At 34.6% G+C, this 19,178-nt stretch overlaps 1 protein-coding gene across 2 annotated transcripts in view; it reads right to left on the bottom strand.

Moving 5' to 3' along the window:
• SNTG2 (syntrophin gamma 2) overlaps window positions 1-19,178 on the bottom strand; it is a 247,484-nt gene that overhangs the window by 71,450 nt on the left and 156,856 nt on the right. For both annotated transcript variants that reach the window (XM_085217961.1, XM_010707897.4), the window contains one exon: window positions 9,818-9,945. In XM_085217961.1, coding sequence (XP_085074087.1) covers window positions 9,818-9,945 — 128 coding nt within the window. The remainder of the gene's footprint in view (window positions 1-9,817; window positions 9,946-19,178) is intronic.

The following is a 19,178-nucleotide window of genomic DNA, read 5'->3' as shown; positions in this document are numbered from 1 at the left end:
AATGTGAATTCCTCATCCCAGTGGCACAAAGTTATAGAAATGACTGATGAAATGAATCCTTAGGAGAACGATGAATGCAGCTAACATAAGCAATCATGTAAAAATCATGTTTGAAATAAAAATCCCTAGTCCATGAGCAGATCACAAACTGCACACAATATTTTAGATGCAGATATTTCAGATGTGACCTCACAAATAAAACACAGAGGGGAACAGCAAGTCCTTCGACCTGCTGATTTCGTTATTACTACAGCCCCATTTGTGGCTACCATTCATCACTGAAAACACATACAGCTGACTCATGCTGTAACCTGATTCTGCTGTGCTGGTGGTCACATTGTGTGGTGCAGGAGACTGGGGCCTGTGGGGCATCGCTGATCCCACTGCTGACCAGGGCAGAAAACTGCTTTTAGCAAAAACCAGTTCCTTTGAAGCAAGCAAATGAAATGAAATAGAAAAAGAAAGAGACAGCTGCCCACCAGTGCTAGCAATACAGTGGTTTTGCTCTCCAATTTGCTCAACTTTACTATGACTATTTCTTGTTTTCTATTCTAATTGTTTCTCTCTAAAAAGCCATTATGTATTGCTGTATGTATTACGCTGTGGTCTGAAAAGTGTACTGTATAAAAAGCAACAAGTAAAATCAAACATCGAAAATAAAACAAAAGCTGAACAAAATGATGAATTTTTTGTTTCCACTTAAAATGAAACAAATGATAAATAATGCAATCACCAAGACAGCACTGGAATGCAGGAGATAATAAATTCTAGAGGCTTAAATACCATTCTCTTCTCCGTTTCCTCAAAACAAACATGGAAAAAACAAAGGACCAGTAAACACCTACTCTGTTTAAATAACAAAGATAAGAATTCCACTGAGTATCAACTGAGATGTCTTAGAATCCAATAAAGGTGCATCATAAAATGACATCTTGTTTTTTTTTTTGGTGTTTTCTTTTTGACACTTCAAAGCCATCTTAAAACACAGTTCAGGGAAATTCCCATGTCTTCTATTCCCCCTCTCATTGTACTATTGGTGAGGGGTCAATATTGGTGAGGGGACACTATTGGTGAGGGGTCTGGAGCACAGGCCTTATGAGGAGAGGCTGAAGGAGCTGGGATTGTTCAATCTGGAGAAGAGGCTCAGGGGAGACCTCATTGCTCTCTATAACTACCTGAAGGGAGGTTGTAGTGAGCTGGGAGTCAGCCTCTTCTCTCGTGTAACTAGTGATAGGACTAGAGGGAATGGCTTCAAGCTGTACTAGGGGAGATTCAGGCTGGACGTTAGGACGTTAGGAAAAACTACTTTCCTGAAAGAGTGGTCAGACAGTGGAATGGGCTGCCCAAGGAGGTGGTGGAGTCACCGACCCTGGAGGTGTTCAAGAAACAGTTGGATTTTGTGTTGAGGGATATGGTTTAGTCAGTACTATTGAAACTAGAACCAGAAATTAATGGACTGAAGTTCTTAAAGCCTGATAGTTTGAAACAGCAGAAAATGAATACTGAGTATAACTTATATACATCTATATATATAGGGTTAGCAGGCTACCAATCTGAAACTGCAAATACCAGCAACCACAGAATAGAGGGAAAAAGCACATAATGGAAATCAGAAATGTAAGCAGTAATTTCTCTGTCCTCTTACACCGACTGTCATTTCAAATACACAATTAATGATGCTAACAAGAATTTTACCTAACTTTTAAGTCACTACCAAAGTTCATGGAACACTTCTCTGCATGAAGCACAAGACAAAATCTTTCAGAATACTAAAGCTTCCACTTCCAAAGATGCATCAACCATATGGAATTTTATCTTCTGTACTATTTCTTCATCACAAAGCAGCAATTACTGAATATATCAATTATAAATTGTCTTACTGTTGAACTGTTTGAAGGCTGAGAAAACTGTAGGCCTGTCAAGGGTACGTTTCCAATGTCAGAGATCATTCCTGCTTATGGGGAAATGAACAAATGCTGCAGACTTAAAAAAAAATGTCTTGGATAGATGGAAATATTTTCCTTTTAATATTTCATTTAACACAATTTGTTTTTAAAGCTTCCCTCTCTCCCCACCCCCATCTTTCTCTCTCATACTGCACCTGGCCATGCTACTTTTAACTCTAAATTGCATGAGTGTGAATAATAACAATATCAAGAATGTTTGCTTTTCTGAAATTCTTGAAATTTAAAGTGAATTACCATCACATTTCTTCATATTATTTTCAAACTTGGATCCCAATCTGTAACTGCTTCCTGAAAGCATTTCCACTAAACAGCATGAGGTACTATCTTCTATGTTTATATCTCACGTTCACACTGAATTGATGAATGAACCTCCATACCTGGTCTGTTAGTTTGTCTACTGAATTAATTTATTTTAATAAAATAAAAACTATCTTAGCAAGAATGGCAGTCAGAGAAATAAATGGGCATTGGTAGACTTAGTTCTCTTCCTATCATTGACACTTTTTGACAGTTAATGTTAAATGACTTTAATAAAATATAAAATGGCCACTGGGATTTTTGCAATACAGAGCAGTTAGCGAAGGGATGTTACATCAAAATACTTTTCTAAGAGAAAATATATTCTCAGTGTTATCTGAAATGGGAAAAGCTGAATTTTTATGTTATTGGAGGCTAAGGATTCCAGCAAAAGACATTTTAAGATTTTCAGCATCTGTGGCATGTGAAACAATCTTTCCTTTATTTTTATCTCAATGTACTATTGTCTTTCCTTAATAAAAGCCTAAATGCCAGCCTGACAGCAGCTGTTTCATCTCAAATTTACTACCATGCTGATGCAGACGGATGCATTTGATCAGCTTTGAATTGCCCCAGGTCATAACTCAGTCTTCCTTCCTGTTTCAGTGATTTTTTGATGTCTGAATTCAATTTTTATTGCTTTTCTTATGGTGTTTTCTAGTGACTTGTTTACATTCCTGTATGTCTTTCTTGCTAGCATTTCTATTTAGCCTGAAGTTTTATGGATTATGGAATGGAAATTCCCCAAAAGACGATTGTCTGAATTACTCAATCTCTTTGAAATTGTGTTTAAAAATATGGATTTTAGTACTGTAAAAAATTGCCTTATGTATTAAAAAAAATGTCACTTTCTTACATAATCAAACAATTAACAGAAACTATGAGACTGAAAAGCTACCAAGGTATTAAACAAACTTGGATCGTATATCATGTTTGTTTTGTCATGAACAATTTGCTTACAGTATTGTAATGTTTTATTTTGTATTAAGCACAGAATAACGAAGGAAGACAACTTGGAAGTGTCACAGACATTTTCTCTCTACAGATATTTTCTTTATCATTGTTCCACACCAGCTGTATCACATTAGATTTGTAATTACTCTTGCAGAAGAAAAAAGCAGTATGAGATGGTTCTAGCATTGATTAGGCCTCTTACCCTGTCCCCCATGAAATCCCACAGAAGGTTACAAAAGCACTGCTAATGGGAACTGACAAAGGTACTGTTGCCCACTAAAGGAGAGAAGAGTAGGATTTAGGTGTGAGATATTTGGCTTTGCTGAAGAGAGAAATAGCATCCTATGAGGAGAGGCTGAGAGACCTGAAATGGTTCAGCTCACGGAGAAGACTGAGAGGGCGCTTATCAGTGCCAATAAAGAACTAAACGGGAGGTGTCAAGAGGATGGGGCTGGGTTTCTTTCAGTGGTGCCCAGCAACAGGACAAGGGGCAATGGGCACAAACTGAAACACGAAGGAGGAAGCTCCATATGAACACGAGGAAAAACTTCTTTACTTTGAGGATTACAGTTTTGGAACAGGCTACCCAGACAGATTTTGGAGTCTCCTTTTCTGCAAAATCTATCTGAATGCTACTGTGCAACCTACTGTAGGGAACCTGCTTTAGAAGGGGGTTGGACACAAGATCAAGGGATCTCAAGAGGTTCTTTACAACTCCCAAGATTCTACGATTCTGTTATACTCTAAAATATCTGTTCTCCTTTCTAAGTCTGCAAGACTGCCTAACTGCAGTATGGACCCTGTCCTCCTGCTGCCATCCATCAAAAGGCTCCATTAGGCTCCCATGGAAAAGCAGTTCATAATTTCTTTATCACTGTAGCAATACTTTGTCATTCTTCCGCACTTTGTACTATTATGTTGCATTCCATTTCCAATTGCCTTAGCCTGTCAAAACATATTGTACTCCTCTTCTGTACTGATGTTACCACTGATTTTAATTAATATACTTCTGTTGTCTTTATAATCAAGTATTCCTTAAGAGGCAATAATGTCCCTTCAAACCTTTACTTTCTTTCTCATCTTACCTTTTATCAGGTGTTACTCTCTCACACTATTGCTGCATTTCAGTTTGGTTGTGATATTTCTCATTTAAATATTCATTCTTGTTTAATTCTTCTCCTCATATTCACATTAATCTTTAACAAAAAACTGCAATCAAATACTAATTCAGTTTTGTAAGTCAGAATATGTTTAATTCCTACACCTTGATCAAGATGGCTTATTTCATTACTTTCTTAATTAAATACATAAATAAAGGCTTTTTGTTATCATACTGAAATGCTAAAATGCAAAATAGAATCTCTCTGAAAGATTCTCTGTTAAGAATATAGTGAGCCAATAAAAAACACACACAAAACCCCAGAACAATACACTGCAATAATTGCAATCTCCAGAATACCAAGAAACAGAAATTAATACCAAAATTTAATTATGTTGTTTTTGTAGTTGGGATCATAGTCACAAGAACTTCTAGGGCCTGGATAAAGTAACTTCTAGTTCACCAATTTCTTCTATTTAAATTCCATCCTCAAAACAAGAAATTATTTTTCTTTCTCTACACTCATAATGTACAAGAAGTTATAGCTACCTTCACTTAAAGTTCCTGTCAATACAGCAAATAAAAATGATTATCTAAGACTAGTATCTGCTGTAAGCACTATAGATATTTTCAAATAAGTATTTAGACATTCTGTAAGAAACATAAAGATTATAAATGAATGGTACTACATTCTCCAACATCTATATTACTATTTTTTTATTTTTTTTTTAGTATTAAAAATGTAAAAAAGCACCAAACTACACCATGAACAACAAGCTCTTGGGTGAGAAAGACATACTTATTTCACTTACACTGAATTTAGTGATGAACTCTAGCAGTGAAAAAAATGCTTCTATTGTTATACAGCAATTGTGTGTACTCACAGGAATACAGTTGACTGTACATATTAACTCACACAGAAAAATGGCAAGAACTGCAGTATGATAAAAGTAGTAGTGCTATATTGTAAAGGCAAGGTAATAGTAATTGACCTAGTAAGTAATCAAAAAGAATAGACTAAACCCACATGTTACAAACAAATATACTCTAATGACATCAACAATATCAATTGCACTAACTGAAGGGGATTTGGGTAGTCAATACGCTTATCTTCACACCTACTGAAGATATAACTATAAATGCGGGAAAGATTAATGGCAGCCAGCAGGTCAAGGGAAGTGATCCTCTTCTGGGGATCTGCAGACTCTCTACTCTGCACTGGTGAGGTCTCACCTGAAGTACTGTGTCCAGGTGTGGAGTCCTCAGTACAGACCTGAGATGGAGTGCATCCAGATGAGAGCCACAAAAATGATCCAAGGGGTGGAACACAAGAACAGGCTGAGAGAGCTGGAGCTGTTCAGTCTGGAGAAGAGAAGGCTCTGGGAAGACCTGAGAGTGGCCTTTCAGTATCTAAAGAGTGGCTCTAAGAAAGAAGGGGACAGATTCTTTAGCAGGCTCTGCTGTGATAGAACAAAAGGAAATGGTCTCAAACTGAAGGAAGGAAGATTTAGATTGGCTATAAGGAAGAAGTTTTTTACAATAAAAGTAGTGACCACTGGAAGGGGCTGCCCAAAGAGGTGGTGGATGCCTCGTCCTCAGAAATGTTCAAGGTCAGGCTGGATGGAGTAGATGTCCCTGTTCACTGCAGGGGAGTTGGAGCAGATGACCTTTAAAGGCTCCTTCCAACTTAAACGATTTTATGATTCTATGAAAGAAGATGGGGAACATCAAATATAATTTTCGTCTTTCCTTTGAATTATTCTGTGATTGGGATGTTTTTCTTTTGTTTCATTATACAGAAGGGACACTTCATACTCTTTGCAATGTATTTATTCTTCGTTAAGTATAAGGAAGGAAAAACATCTATTTTGTTCTTTTTTATTTTTGAAGTATGTATGCTACTGACAAAATCTATCAAAAATATACTTGTGTTATTAAATCATCAGTCTTCAGTCTCTGTGAGAAAAGTCAAATGAAAAATGAAATGTAATGAAACGTCAAAAGGTAACTCCTTTTTCTTTCACTGAAACAAACAAACAAACAAACAAACAAAAAGTTGAACAGATACAGGTATTCCTGATTATCTCAGGACACAAAAGATAAAAGTATGTCCTTTCTTGCTGAAGTTTCTGGAAAATTCCAGTGTATTTAAACTAAGGTAATTAAATAACATTTTTTAACCACAAAGCAAATAATGTCCTAATCTATTGAAATTAGAAAAGATCTGATCTAATTCACAAAAATTTATACTATAGTCTAATAAACAGCACTAGATATAAAACCTATTTCTAATTGAAATATGGTAAAAAATATTCAGATAGATGCTGGCACGCTATACATTGTTATACTCTGTATTTTTTAAAGTAAAGGCAACAAAAATATGTTCTTCAGTAACATATCAGATTCTGTTTGATCTAACAACGGGCAAAAGCCAAAAGAAGCACTGCAGCAAAACAAAGTCATAAAGAGAACTTGAGGGAGACAAAATGTGAAAAAAACAATGCATAGACTCACAAACTCAATACTGGAAAAGAAGGTATGTTGTTTATGAATTTATGCAGATAGATTCCAAGTAAATATTCAGAGAATTGCAAAATTTGTCAGCTGGATCCATGTTACATTCAGGGAAATTGGCATGAATTCATTCATATGTGAAAGAAAGCAAAGGAATGTAGTTATGGTTGAAAGGAGGACTGTCTGATCCTGTCTGCTATCACCATTTATACTTACAGTCATCTGTAGGTTTTATTTCATGCAAAGCAGACTCTTCATTTTAGAGAGCAATTACTGAGATAAATGTTGTAATTTATACTTATATGAACATGGATAAACGTAAAAGAAAGACTGCAAGTAGGATAATACTAAGAACATAAATACGAATTCCAGAAAAGCAGAAAATGGGGTAATAGTCTGGTTCTACTAGATAAGAATAAACACCTTGGCATGGTGCACTCCTTGCCCCAACCTTGCCTGGTCATTATGCCCAAGGCCCAGTGCATACAGTGAGGTGCAAAAGACCTTGTCCTCCAGACTGACAGCAATCAAGGTTTTACCAGAGACAGTTAATGACCACCATACTGTCTCAAACTGTGTGCTCAGAGAACTAATAGCAGACATCTAATTCAACAGAGCCAATTCTACGATGTATACTATAAGCCAGTCATCTTACCCCATAAGTATCAAGCAGCCGAAGAATCTCTTAGAGATTCCATCTTGCAAGCAGCTGGCTGCACACTAGAAAGTCCCCTTGAGTAGAGTCACCTCTCGAGGTTGAGATTACTTAACAATTGCACAGAGATTCACCTGAGACATGGTGACACCTTGCCAACAAATCCTCAGTAAGAGAGTTATTGTTTTTAAAGCTACACTTGCTTGGCTAAGATTTGATCTTAGATTTTTGCATCCCCCACCTGGTAGCAAATAGTGAAGGATATCTAGCCATCTAGCCATTTTGAATCTTGTTAAGTCACTGTCATCACTGTTCAAATTACCATATCATATCTGTTTTATATCAATAAATATCTTTCTGCTTTCCTCTTACAAGTGAAGTGTGCAGTGAACATGGGAATAACCTCATCTGTGATTAATCTCTGGTATTTCTTTAATGCTCTTTTAGATATTCTTGTTGGATTGCAAAAATACACAAGGAATATTTAGCACAATTAAAACACCATGGGATCTGTTTATGAAAGGATTCCATCTTATTTTGGGATGTTTAATAACAACAATAAAAATAACAGAACAACAGTAATAAAGGAGTGCTGTGTACATGAAATATATACAAGTTCCAGATGCTTCACAAGAGAATGCATCTGTCCAGGACTGGGACTGAAAGCTTTAAGCTCCTCCTTCCTTATGTGAAAAATATTTGTATCTGTGATGAGCTGAGGGATATAGCAGGTAGGCATCCACACAGCTGCTCACTTCCCACCTCCAGCAGGACAGAGGAGAGACCTGGGAAAGTGTGAAAACTTGCAGGTCAGGATAAATATATAAGTTATCTTAAAAACAAAAGAAAGAGGAAGAAGAAAAAAACAAAACAAGTGAGAAAAAAACCTAAACAAGTGATGCGAAAGCAATCACTCACCATCTCCACAAAATAGAATGGCTACATGCCCACAAACTTCCTCTCCCTACTTTTTGTTGCCGAACATCTCTTGGTATGGAATAACACTTTCATCAGTTCAAGTCTTCCTGATGCAAGCATTGGTCAGCAACAACCAAAACACTGATGCATTATTAATAATGTTTTAGTCACAAACTCAAAACACAGCACTGTATGGCTACATGAAGGAAATTAACTCCATCTCAACCAGACCCAGTACAGTATCAGAACGTATGCTATCTGTAGGCATTTTCAAAATGCACAAGCTGATCTTTTCAGAATTGGAATCTCTACAGTCACTTAGGATTGCTCCTTCCTAAGATGGTTGGACCAGGTGATCTTGGAGGTCTTTTACAACCTTAGTGATTCTATGGTTCCACAATCTATTACATAGAATGCACAGAACAGGAGTCAAACGGCTTCCAGCTATCAGGGTGATAACTGAACTCAGAAGCTTAAATAATCTATATTCTTACACACTCTTTAAATTCAAGAACATTGATGATGAACTTATACTTAAATGTCTACACAAAGATTTTTTCACTTAATCTGTAGAACTTCTAAATGCTGAATGAATGTAGGCCTTTGGTAAATTCGAAAGGATTGGACCAAATGAAAAAGTCAGTTGAAGGAGGAACGAAGAAACTGATGGGGGCATTCAGACTACGGATGCACAAGAATTTAAAACATTTCTGGGCAATTTATTATTATTGATTTGTGATGCTTGAACACAATATTTGACTAATTGCTAACCTTTCTCAAGTATATTATTTACTGAAGCTTCATTAAATCTCACTTTATTTTCACTTATTTCCCAAAGTCCAGGACAGTTGCCTCTGCTATCTTATTTCATATATGCTTTATGAACAATTGTCTAAGTGTCTGAGATGTGGCAAGATTCTACAATCAAAAATACAACAGAAGAGAGTATACTCTGCCAAAAATCTGGTGTCAGTATGAGTTTCTACATGGCATAGTCATGATGATTGTGCAGTATGTTATCATTTGTAAAGAAAAAGGAATCTTAACTGACATTATCAAAACCTGAGAATAAAGAATTATTCTATTACAGAGATACAGAGTGTAATGTTTGTATCTTAAAAATTAATTCAATAATGGCAAACGTAATGTCTGTGCAAACTGCTGATGCTAACTGAATTCCCAAGATAAAATAGATTATGAAACATATTTGTAGGAGCTACACTTATGTTCATTTTTTACTTTCTGTTTGGTAATCACAATACATGGCATTAATCTCAAGAGAAAATGGCCTGTAGAGTTTTAATAACATGACTTTCATATCTCCACTCAAAGAATTCACACATAGCCTACACTTCACAGCAAAATATTATGTACAGCTAACTCATGCAGTGCTTTCCCTTTTAGATTACAAACCTCAATTTATCTGTTCCAGTTTTGTACCTCGAGATTCGTGCCATTGACAAAGGAACTGATAAGGTGTCTAGCCAGCGCTTTTCGTATTTTGGTTCATTAGCTATGGGCGAAGAAGGTGATGATGGAGCCTGTATAGAACAAATGAGAATCAGTAAGTACAGTCTACATGACAACATAGCAGAAAATCCATGAATATGCATCTCTAGCTCTGCTTGTCTCAGAAATGAACAATACATGCAATAAAACCATTCAAGAAAATCAAGTTTTAATAGAGAAATAAAAAGAATCATTTATGTAGAAAGAAACTATGGCTAACTTGATACTATGCTTGTCACTTAATTTTAGTATTGCCTTTACACTAAATACATTTATATTTTTGTTAATATTTATAACTGACAATAAGAAGGACATTTTCTTTGTTTAAATCACATACATCTTGATTTTTTGCTAAACACAACATAAAAAACTTTTTTAATTTAAAGTAATTTTATCTGTGCAACTCCTTAACATATCTCAGTCATCAAAGAAAAAGACACACAGTAATATCCCAATGAAAGGACTACGGTAGTCGTTAAGAAGACTAGTTTATTATTTATTTAATTTACTTTTATTCATAGTGTTATTTAATAGTTGAATTAAAATTCTGATTTCTGTGTTACCTCTATCCATGTATGAACTGCAGAATTTTGAAATTTCTCCTCTGAAGTTTCCCTTCAAATGCTTCTACTTGAAAGACAAGATTGCTGATGCTCTCTAAGCAGTACAGAATGTCCTGATCTCAGAACAGTGAGAACTCACTTTTATAATCTACTAAACTCATGTTATTAAAACATATAAAAGAAAATAAAACAAGCGTTTACAAATGCCATTGCAAATTAAGTTAGAGGAATCGGCCCGTATATTAGTCAACTCTGGAGTAGAGATTATATAGAGATGGTTCAGCCTGTTCATTCATTCATGCATCTTATGCCTTGCAACTAACTATTTAACTAATGCATGAAGGCAACACAGTATAAAATGTGTTTAAAATAAAATATTTATAAAAGTTCAAAAGTTATTATAGAACTACTAACATTAAAACTTGCAGGGAATTTCAAAGAGATACACATCTTTGACAATATATAGTTGCATAATATGCAGTTTGTTCCTTCTGAATAATATCCATTTACACCAGTCTATCAGGGACTGAAAGTACAGAATTACGTCCAAAGTATGAAGAAGCAAAAATAAAGGAAAAAGGAGGAAAAAAAAGGAAAAAGGAAAAAGGAAAGAAAAAGTGACAGAAAGACAGAGACCAAGTAAGGGACAAAGAGAAATAAATGATGGTAAATGGCTTTGTTTGTAAATGATTTCAAAACAGTGTTCACAGATAAAGATCAATTAAATTAGGAACAGATTAGAAAATGGTGGAAACTAAAGCTCAGTGTACCATTCAAAATTTATGATCATGATTATGAGCATAAAAAGGCTTATTAAATGAACAATAGAATGAGGTAGGAGTTTCTTACTAAATGCATAAAAATAATAAAGCTGAAATTTACATTAATATTTACATCTCTGCAGTACCATAATACCTGCACATTTAACTTAATAAAGTTAGTTGTAGTAGGCACAGAGAGGCAAATGAGGATTCAGAAATACAAACTCAGGCCAAAGTCAGGCATCTGTGCTATCTATATCTGAACTGAAATTTGTCCCAGTTTGTATAGAGAATTTAGAGGTAGAAAAGGGAGTTGAGAGTTGATTATCTTTTTAAGAGCCATAAACACTCAGTGAGCAGCACTTACATAAGCATACATAAACCATACAATGATCCAACTTCAGTTCTTTCACACTCAGGTGTTAAAAACCATAAAATTTACTCAAAATATAAAGCATTCTGGGAATTGCTTTATTTATTCTTCCTGCTCATAAGGCTTTAGGGTTGTGTTTTTCCTAAAGCTCTTTCTTACAGTCAGCAAGGGTTGATCTTTCTATTTATTTATTTAAATAAAATTAAAAAAAAAAAACAAAAACACTGACTTTTAGGCTCTAACAAGATGACTGAGAGTCAGTAATTGAGGAACACTTCTCTAATTAATGAAAAATGAGTAACAAAATTGCCAGAATTGGTAACACAAAAGTATCTCTTAGACAGCAAATCCTTCAGGGAAAATAGTTTCATTTAGGGTATTTACAATGCCTAGAACAACACAGCTTTCATTTGAGTGATGTGTCCTGATGTTGTAGCAGCATGAATATTTGATAATCAAGTCTGAAAACTAATTCTGTGTCCTAGATCTAGCCACAAAAAGCTAAGGTGTCTTGAAAACTTAGTTTTTGCTTGATAACATCATGGTGAAGAATCTCATGCATATTTTAGTATTCTGCACAGATAAAACTCATTGGCAGAACTAGAAGAGATCCAAAGCTACAAATGATCAATACAATCTAATATTCAGAAAGTTCAGAAACTGAAATGTGTAAGAATAAAGCAGAACGTAGCTTATTACAATCAAACATAAATGCTTGAATATGCTCATTGAATTTAAATCCAGGAATCAGAAGACAAAGTAACATAAAATTTCCCAAAACATCTTTACTATTTCTCCCATCCATTCCGCTCTCCAGATGCATATAATATCCAGATAATTTATACATAAAAGGCTGTTTCATGAAAAATTTCAGTTGTTCTTTTAAGAGGCTATCAATGTAGTATTTTAGTGTGGTCTCTTATAGTTCAGTCAAATGTTTTAGTAGGACACCAGTGTAAAGAAGAAATATCTCCATGTACGTAATGATCAGAATCTTCAAAAATCCTTCACTGGATTCATTACTTAAAAGGAAGAAATGAACAAAAAACCTTTTAGGATCAAAATTTGTTAACCCCAAAATTCTGATACTGCAATAATACAGTACAATATTCTTACCAAAATGCTAAACTTTTCAAACTGATGTAAACTCCTAAGGAAATCTGGCCTTGTAGAATATTTCATGGTTTTGACATTAGATAAGCACATCAGAAATTGTTTTTCACAGAGGGTTCCCCACACCCCACAGCCCCTCTCAAGATCTATACTGCTTATACATGCAGGATCCCTGCTGAGTGATTTGGCCAGAAATGACCAAGAATTGGGAAAGGATAGAAAAGGGTCAAGCTGGTCCAAGTCTCAAATGTCCGTTTCTTACTAAGCCATATTCTACTAATGAGTTCATGGTAGTGCAGAATGTAGAAACCTCTTCATCTTGGGTAAGGACAAAATATACAAAACATATCCATGGCCAAAGGGCCACTGCACAACAATTAAATACTATAATAGATCCAGCAGTTCAATTTGTTCAATTTGCCCTATAATCTACTAACACTTCAATCTGAGACAGATTCTTCAATGCGTTCTTCAAAACACATGGATAAATATAGCAACCTTGGGAAGAAGCAAGCCAAATGTAACTTCTGCAAACACACGTCATACCTTATAAGTCTTTTAGAGTTGCCCAAAGCAATTAGCAAATATGAGAGGACCAATCACTAATGCATACTTGGGCTGACAAAAAACATTTGTCCCCACAAAGGTTTCTTAACTGATTTACTATGAAGTAAAGCAAAGCCCTCACTTAATTTAATAATTAAAATAAATCAAGCAAAACACTGCAGTCAGTAACAAGTTTTCACTATGCAGGGCACTATCAGTGGAATCTCAGATATATATGTCTGGAATGATCACTGATTAATAACTGATTTATCATTGATCAGTGATCTGGATAAAATGGTAAGCAATAGACTAAGTTTACTGCACACAAGAAGTAATGAAGAAATGTCAATGGTTTCAGGGCTGGTTTGGCCTGTAAAAAAAATCAAACTGCAAACTGCAGCAGAATAAGCTCATGTTGCTGAATGACTGAGAGATAAAAAGGCTGCTAAAATATTATAGCTAAATATACAACAATACACATGAGGAAAGATAACATTAACTTTTCCTATACTGAAACAGAAGATGAGCAGATGATTAACATTCAAAAATAAAATCTTGCTGCTGCAGGAAAAGCAAATATTGAAAAGTATGGAATGGTTTCCATGCAAATAATGATTAAGCAAACAAAGATTAATTAGATTGGAAAAGAAGCAGCTGACGTGACTGTATGAGAAATGTATATAAAAGCAAAAACACAGAGAAAGGGACTATGAAATAATGGCTCGCTTTCCATTAAAATGCAGTAGGATCCTAAAATACAGTAAGGGTAGAAATACATTTCTTTATATAAAAACCTCTGGCTCCAGAAGCCCCTATACAAGAATTCTTCAGAGGGGAAGAGAATATACCACATACATAATTCTACATATTTCCTCTATTCTTAGGTTGTCTTGAGGACATCTGTTGGGGGTGACCTTTTTGTCTAGATGGCCCATTTGTCTGACTGGGAGTACTGAGATGGCTTGAATTTCAAGTCTTTTGTTCTACTAAACAGCTTCTGCTGGTGTTCCCCACATCAGTCCTCCAAAAAAACTAACAAAATATGTCCATTTAGAGATCATCTCTGCAATCACAGCGTTTATCCTCTTGTTCATTTCACACCGTTGGATTTTGACTGAGATCACTAACAATGTTGCCAATTAATACCAATTTGTTTGTAACACCTGCCCATTAAGAAATGGATTGAGTACAAAATTCTCATTTCTGACAGAACACTGAACAAGGATCAGTTTATAATGACACATAATTGCTACCCACCTGGGACAGCTGTGTACTGCTGCCCTGGAGGAGGAACTGATCTTATATCCCATTAGCAATCACTGACCTATGAAGGACAATGTGGACAAGGGCTTTTTTGCCTTTTTAAATATATTCTACAGCTATGTATTACGAGACAATCAAGAAGTAATACCATAAGTAGAATGAAAAGTCCTCCATTAAGTAGAAGTAATCAGACATGTCTCTGTAATTAATCTTCTGCCAAGAATATAGAAAAGAAGTAAACAGGTCATAGGTGGCTGGGATTTCAACTTTTTGACTTCAAATATAATTTGCAGGGCTTAGACAACTCAGTTATTTTACCTTACAATTTATTTTATTTTATTTACTCATTAAATCTAAAACCTCTGCAAGAAAAATGTCATATTCAAAGAGAAGCACTTCTGAATTCTCCCCAGTAATTTAGTTTGCAGCTTCCATTAGAGCTGCAGCTTGAAAGCAGCCACAGTGATATATTTGGATGTATTACACACTGCTTTTTCCTTAAAAATGAGCTATAGGCAGGCTAGAGCTGGCTTAATTCAGTGTTAGACTACATATAGTACATAGACACACTGTAACACAGCCACTTTGTCCAGCAAGCTTAAGATCGCCTTTAAATATACTTTTCAATTCATACTACAATTCATAATACCATATTAATATTGTCCACTTCACAGAAAGGCAAAAATCTTCCTAGTAGATGAAAGTAAGGAGCATACCTGAAATACTAGTGTATTTATTGCAAACATTCTTATATCACAATTAAACAAATAGACAACGACAATTAGTGCAGTTTTTTCTTAGAAGACTAAACTAGCATAAATGATTTATTCCCTTGAAAGAAGCTACTTATTTATTATCATGCTGCTGCCACCAGCCCTAAGGAATGAAGAGAAGACAGGACATCTTCTTACCTGAGACTGAGGTTTTAATTATAAATTCAATCTTTGCAAAAGGCTTGCGTTCTGTAAGACTTCCATTTTCTATCAAAATCTCTTAATTTTTGCATGTATTTGCTAAATTGTTATGGAGAGTTTCAGAAGGCAGGCAAGATATACAACAATAAAATTAACTTTCATTTATTCTGTTTTAATTTAAATTAATTAACAATTTCTGCTTTGGCAACGACTGAAAGATAAAACAGACAAAAAGAAAATAAATAAGAAGGAAATATGACACTCATTACAAAAATTAATATACTCATTACAAAAATTCATAATGTAAATTCTCTGATTTTGTCTTGCCTCCTGTAAGACCTTTACTAACCATTTGGAATTAATCATTTTTTTGCATTAGAGAATTTGTTCTTTCAAAGTGTATCATTAAACTGTTGAGCCTATTCCATAAACCGGTTCTTCTACCAAGCATTTCTGCCTGTGTAAGTAACAGACGTGACTATTTCTAGATTACTGCCTGTGATGACACTTTATTCAAGTGATAATTATGATATTATTTACCTTCTGACGGTTTTTCTTTCTTTTTATTGTCTTTTTTTTTTTTTTCTATTTTTGCTTTAGCGAACATCACTGAGAATTTTTGAAAAGAGTATCAAACATTTCTCTGTATATGTGTACATGACAATGCTTGCAAGAATAATACAACATCTGATCTTCACATATTGAAACAATTTCCTAGGGAAAACAACTTTGAAATACTAAAACATGGTCTAGCATAGCTTCATCTTTTAAGCCATAACTGAAGAAAACAGTTAGTACATTCTAATGGATTTTGGTTAAAACAAACAAACAAACAAACAAATAAATAAATAAATAAATAAATAAATAAATAAGGATTAGCTTAGTCAATACTAATTTCATTGCACCTTTTTGGTACAAACTGGAGAGCATCTTGTTCAAAACCAATTAGTGAAGACACTGCAGCACACTCAAAAGAAACCCCCCTTTATAATATGCTTTTCAAAGTAGGAAGATTTGTCTTACAGTTATTTTGTAGGAAAGGAATTAGAATTATTAGAATTGTATCATTTCTTCTAACACCATTGGCAACACCTCAAGTCACAGTGAATTGGATGAGCTCTCTCTATAGGTTTCAGTCAGGTCAGTGAAAAATCTATGTGTACACTGTATGTACTTCTGCAATATACACATACATAAACACATATTTAGAAATAGGAGTAGTTCTCAGTGAATCAATGAACTGATCTGACCAATGCATTGCTGAGCATTTGCCAATATTTATTCTAGGGAGACATGATAAATGTCTAAATACATGCTGTTGAACGGCTGGGGAAGAAAACAAGATTGCTCCATTTTGCAGTACAAGAGACTTACCTTACCTAACATTAATCAAGGAACAACACAATTACAAATCTTTAGTCACGAGAAGAATCAGGACTGAAACTTGTGATGCCCAGCTAAAGAAACAATTTAATGAGGTATCTACTTTAATAGGAGTCGAGGCTTCTAATGAATATCAAAATACCTGTGCATTCCTTTGATGTAGCATTAGCACAGATGATGGACTGTGTTTATTTATTTTTAATGGAATGCTTAGATGCAGGTGCACAATTCTGCAACAGCTTTAAGAAGACAGTAATTATGTGATAAAGTATGCACCACCAAATCATTTAATAGATAAAGGCTTTTACATAGGAAACAATCCCTTCCAGATGAAGTAACAATTTGTACAAGTAATTTCATGTCTTTAAAATTGAATGAAAGAAGGAACTTTCAATTATACAGCTCTATTCTACATTATTTTAAGTGACACAGATTGTTTAATTAAACGAGAAAAAGGTAAAACAGTATGTGAAACAAAGATACTACTCCTCCATTTCTAATACAAAAACAGATTCAATTTTAATGCTGCATTACATGCAGGTTTCTGAAAGTTAATAGCAATTCTTGAAGACATTTAATGCTTTTTAATTAACAGATGGATTTGCAGACACCTAGCACTTATACGTGGTGTTTACATGGAGAGTCTGTATACCTGTTAAGGATCTACACTGCTCTACTCACTGCAATAGCTAGGCATTTCAATGACTGGGATTATTATTCTGCTGGTGAGCAACAAATTAAAAATCTTGCAATTATATACATTTCTCTAGAAGTGATTTACAAGGGAAAAATAAATGAATATTTCATACAGCTGTGGTGCTAGCTGTTATTATTATTTTTTTTTAATGAGCCAATAAGGTACAAACCTGACTGAGGTTTGTCAGTCTGAATCGAGAATATCTAAGGACTATTATGCAATTTGCTATAATTTGTTTTCCTCAGTTTATTTTAAATCTCAGCACAAAAGCAGAAAGTAATTATGACTCTTCTCAAAAAACAACAGAATTCAGAAATCAAAACACCACATTAAAGTATATAATAAATAGAACAGAATATAATGTTGAGATTATTGCACTATTTATAAATTATTGCACTATTATAAACAAAGGTGTACTATTTATAAACAAAGGTGTACACAGTTTTCAGCTGCTACAGACATCTTTTGGCAGCGTTATAGATCCCAAAATGAGGTGTGCTGTCCTTGCTTAGAAAATTGGTTCCTGGTTAGGGAATTTTTTTGGCCTTAACATACTCTGACTATCCTTCTGGATGAATGTGAAGCTTGTCTTTTACTCCTATCATTGACTAGAAACTCAGTAAATATAAACTTGTAGGAACTTGTGGAGTGACAATGAGTAGAATTTTGTGGAAGGACCCACTGCCTTGATTTCATTGTTGTTTTTTTTTTTTTTATTATAAGCTTTTTACATGTGTCTGAACTGTTAGAGTTCATCTGTGCTAACATAACAACTTGACAAGGGTCATTTTTCTGCAGATAATCACAATAATAATGCTTGCTTTCATTTCTAAAACATCAGATTCTTTACAAAGTTGTCAATCTCATGAATGCTCCCACATATTACTAATTCCTTCTAGCCAACAACTTCCAATACTGCCTGCTAGGCATATCTGAAAGATTACTGCTTTTTTCTGTTAACCATATTGCCAACAAGTGATAAATAGTAATAATTTTGCTTAATCATGCAATGGATTTCCAACTTCTTTTGATAATCTAGCTTTGCCCTTAAGCAGTCTACTTTGTACCTTTGTATTCCTAAATAGGAGAACAGATAACAAGGGAAAAGAATATGTGATTTTGTACAAATAAATAAATAAATAGTTCATACATTGTTCACATTCTGCATTTCTGAACATAATAGGCCAAACAGACGAGCATCACCTATAACAATAAAAATTGTCCCCCAAAACTTCTCTATCTATGCAAATGAAGGGTACTCAAAGCATTCAGAGAAATATACTGAGCAATCCAACTCTCCCTAAAGCAGCTTCCTGTTGAGTCACAAAAGCTACTCTCTACATCTCATCAAGTAAGCAAGGTAATCCAAATATTTAATCAATTAAAAAAAAAAAAAAAAAAAAAAGCAGAATGATCCAGAAATTGTGTCTCTTTATGTTCTCTTTTTGCTGCTGCTGAAAAAAAAAATACAAAAAAATTCATAAGAAATAGAAGAAATTATGATTCACAAGAGAGGGCAGCATATGGGAAAGTATGCAAAATCAAAAAATGGAACCTAATATTAAGCAGTTGCTGCTTTTTTACTTGGCAGATTATTTACATTTCTTTTTCCTGAAAGATAAACAACAAAGCCAGAACCTTTTATCTGACCT

The sequence above is a fragment of the Meleagris gallopavo genome, chromosome 2 (genome assembly GCF_905368555.1).
Source record: "Meleagris gallopavo chromosome 2, MGAL_WU_HG_1.1, whole genome shotgun sequence".
In the NCBI taxonomy this organism is placed as follows: domain Eukaryota; kingdom Metazoa; phylum Chordata; class Aves; order Galliformes; family Phasianidae; genus Meleagris; species Meleagris gallopavo.
The sequence above is the reverse complement of the archived record's forward strand: the minus strand, read 5'-3'. Positions and strand labels throughout refer to the sequence as shown.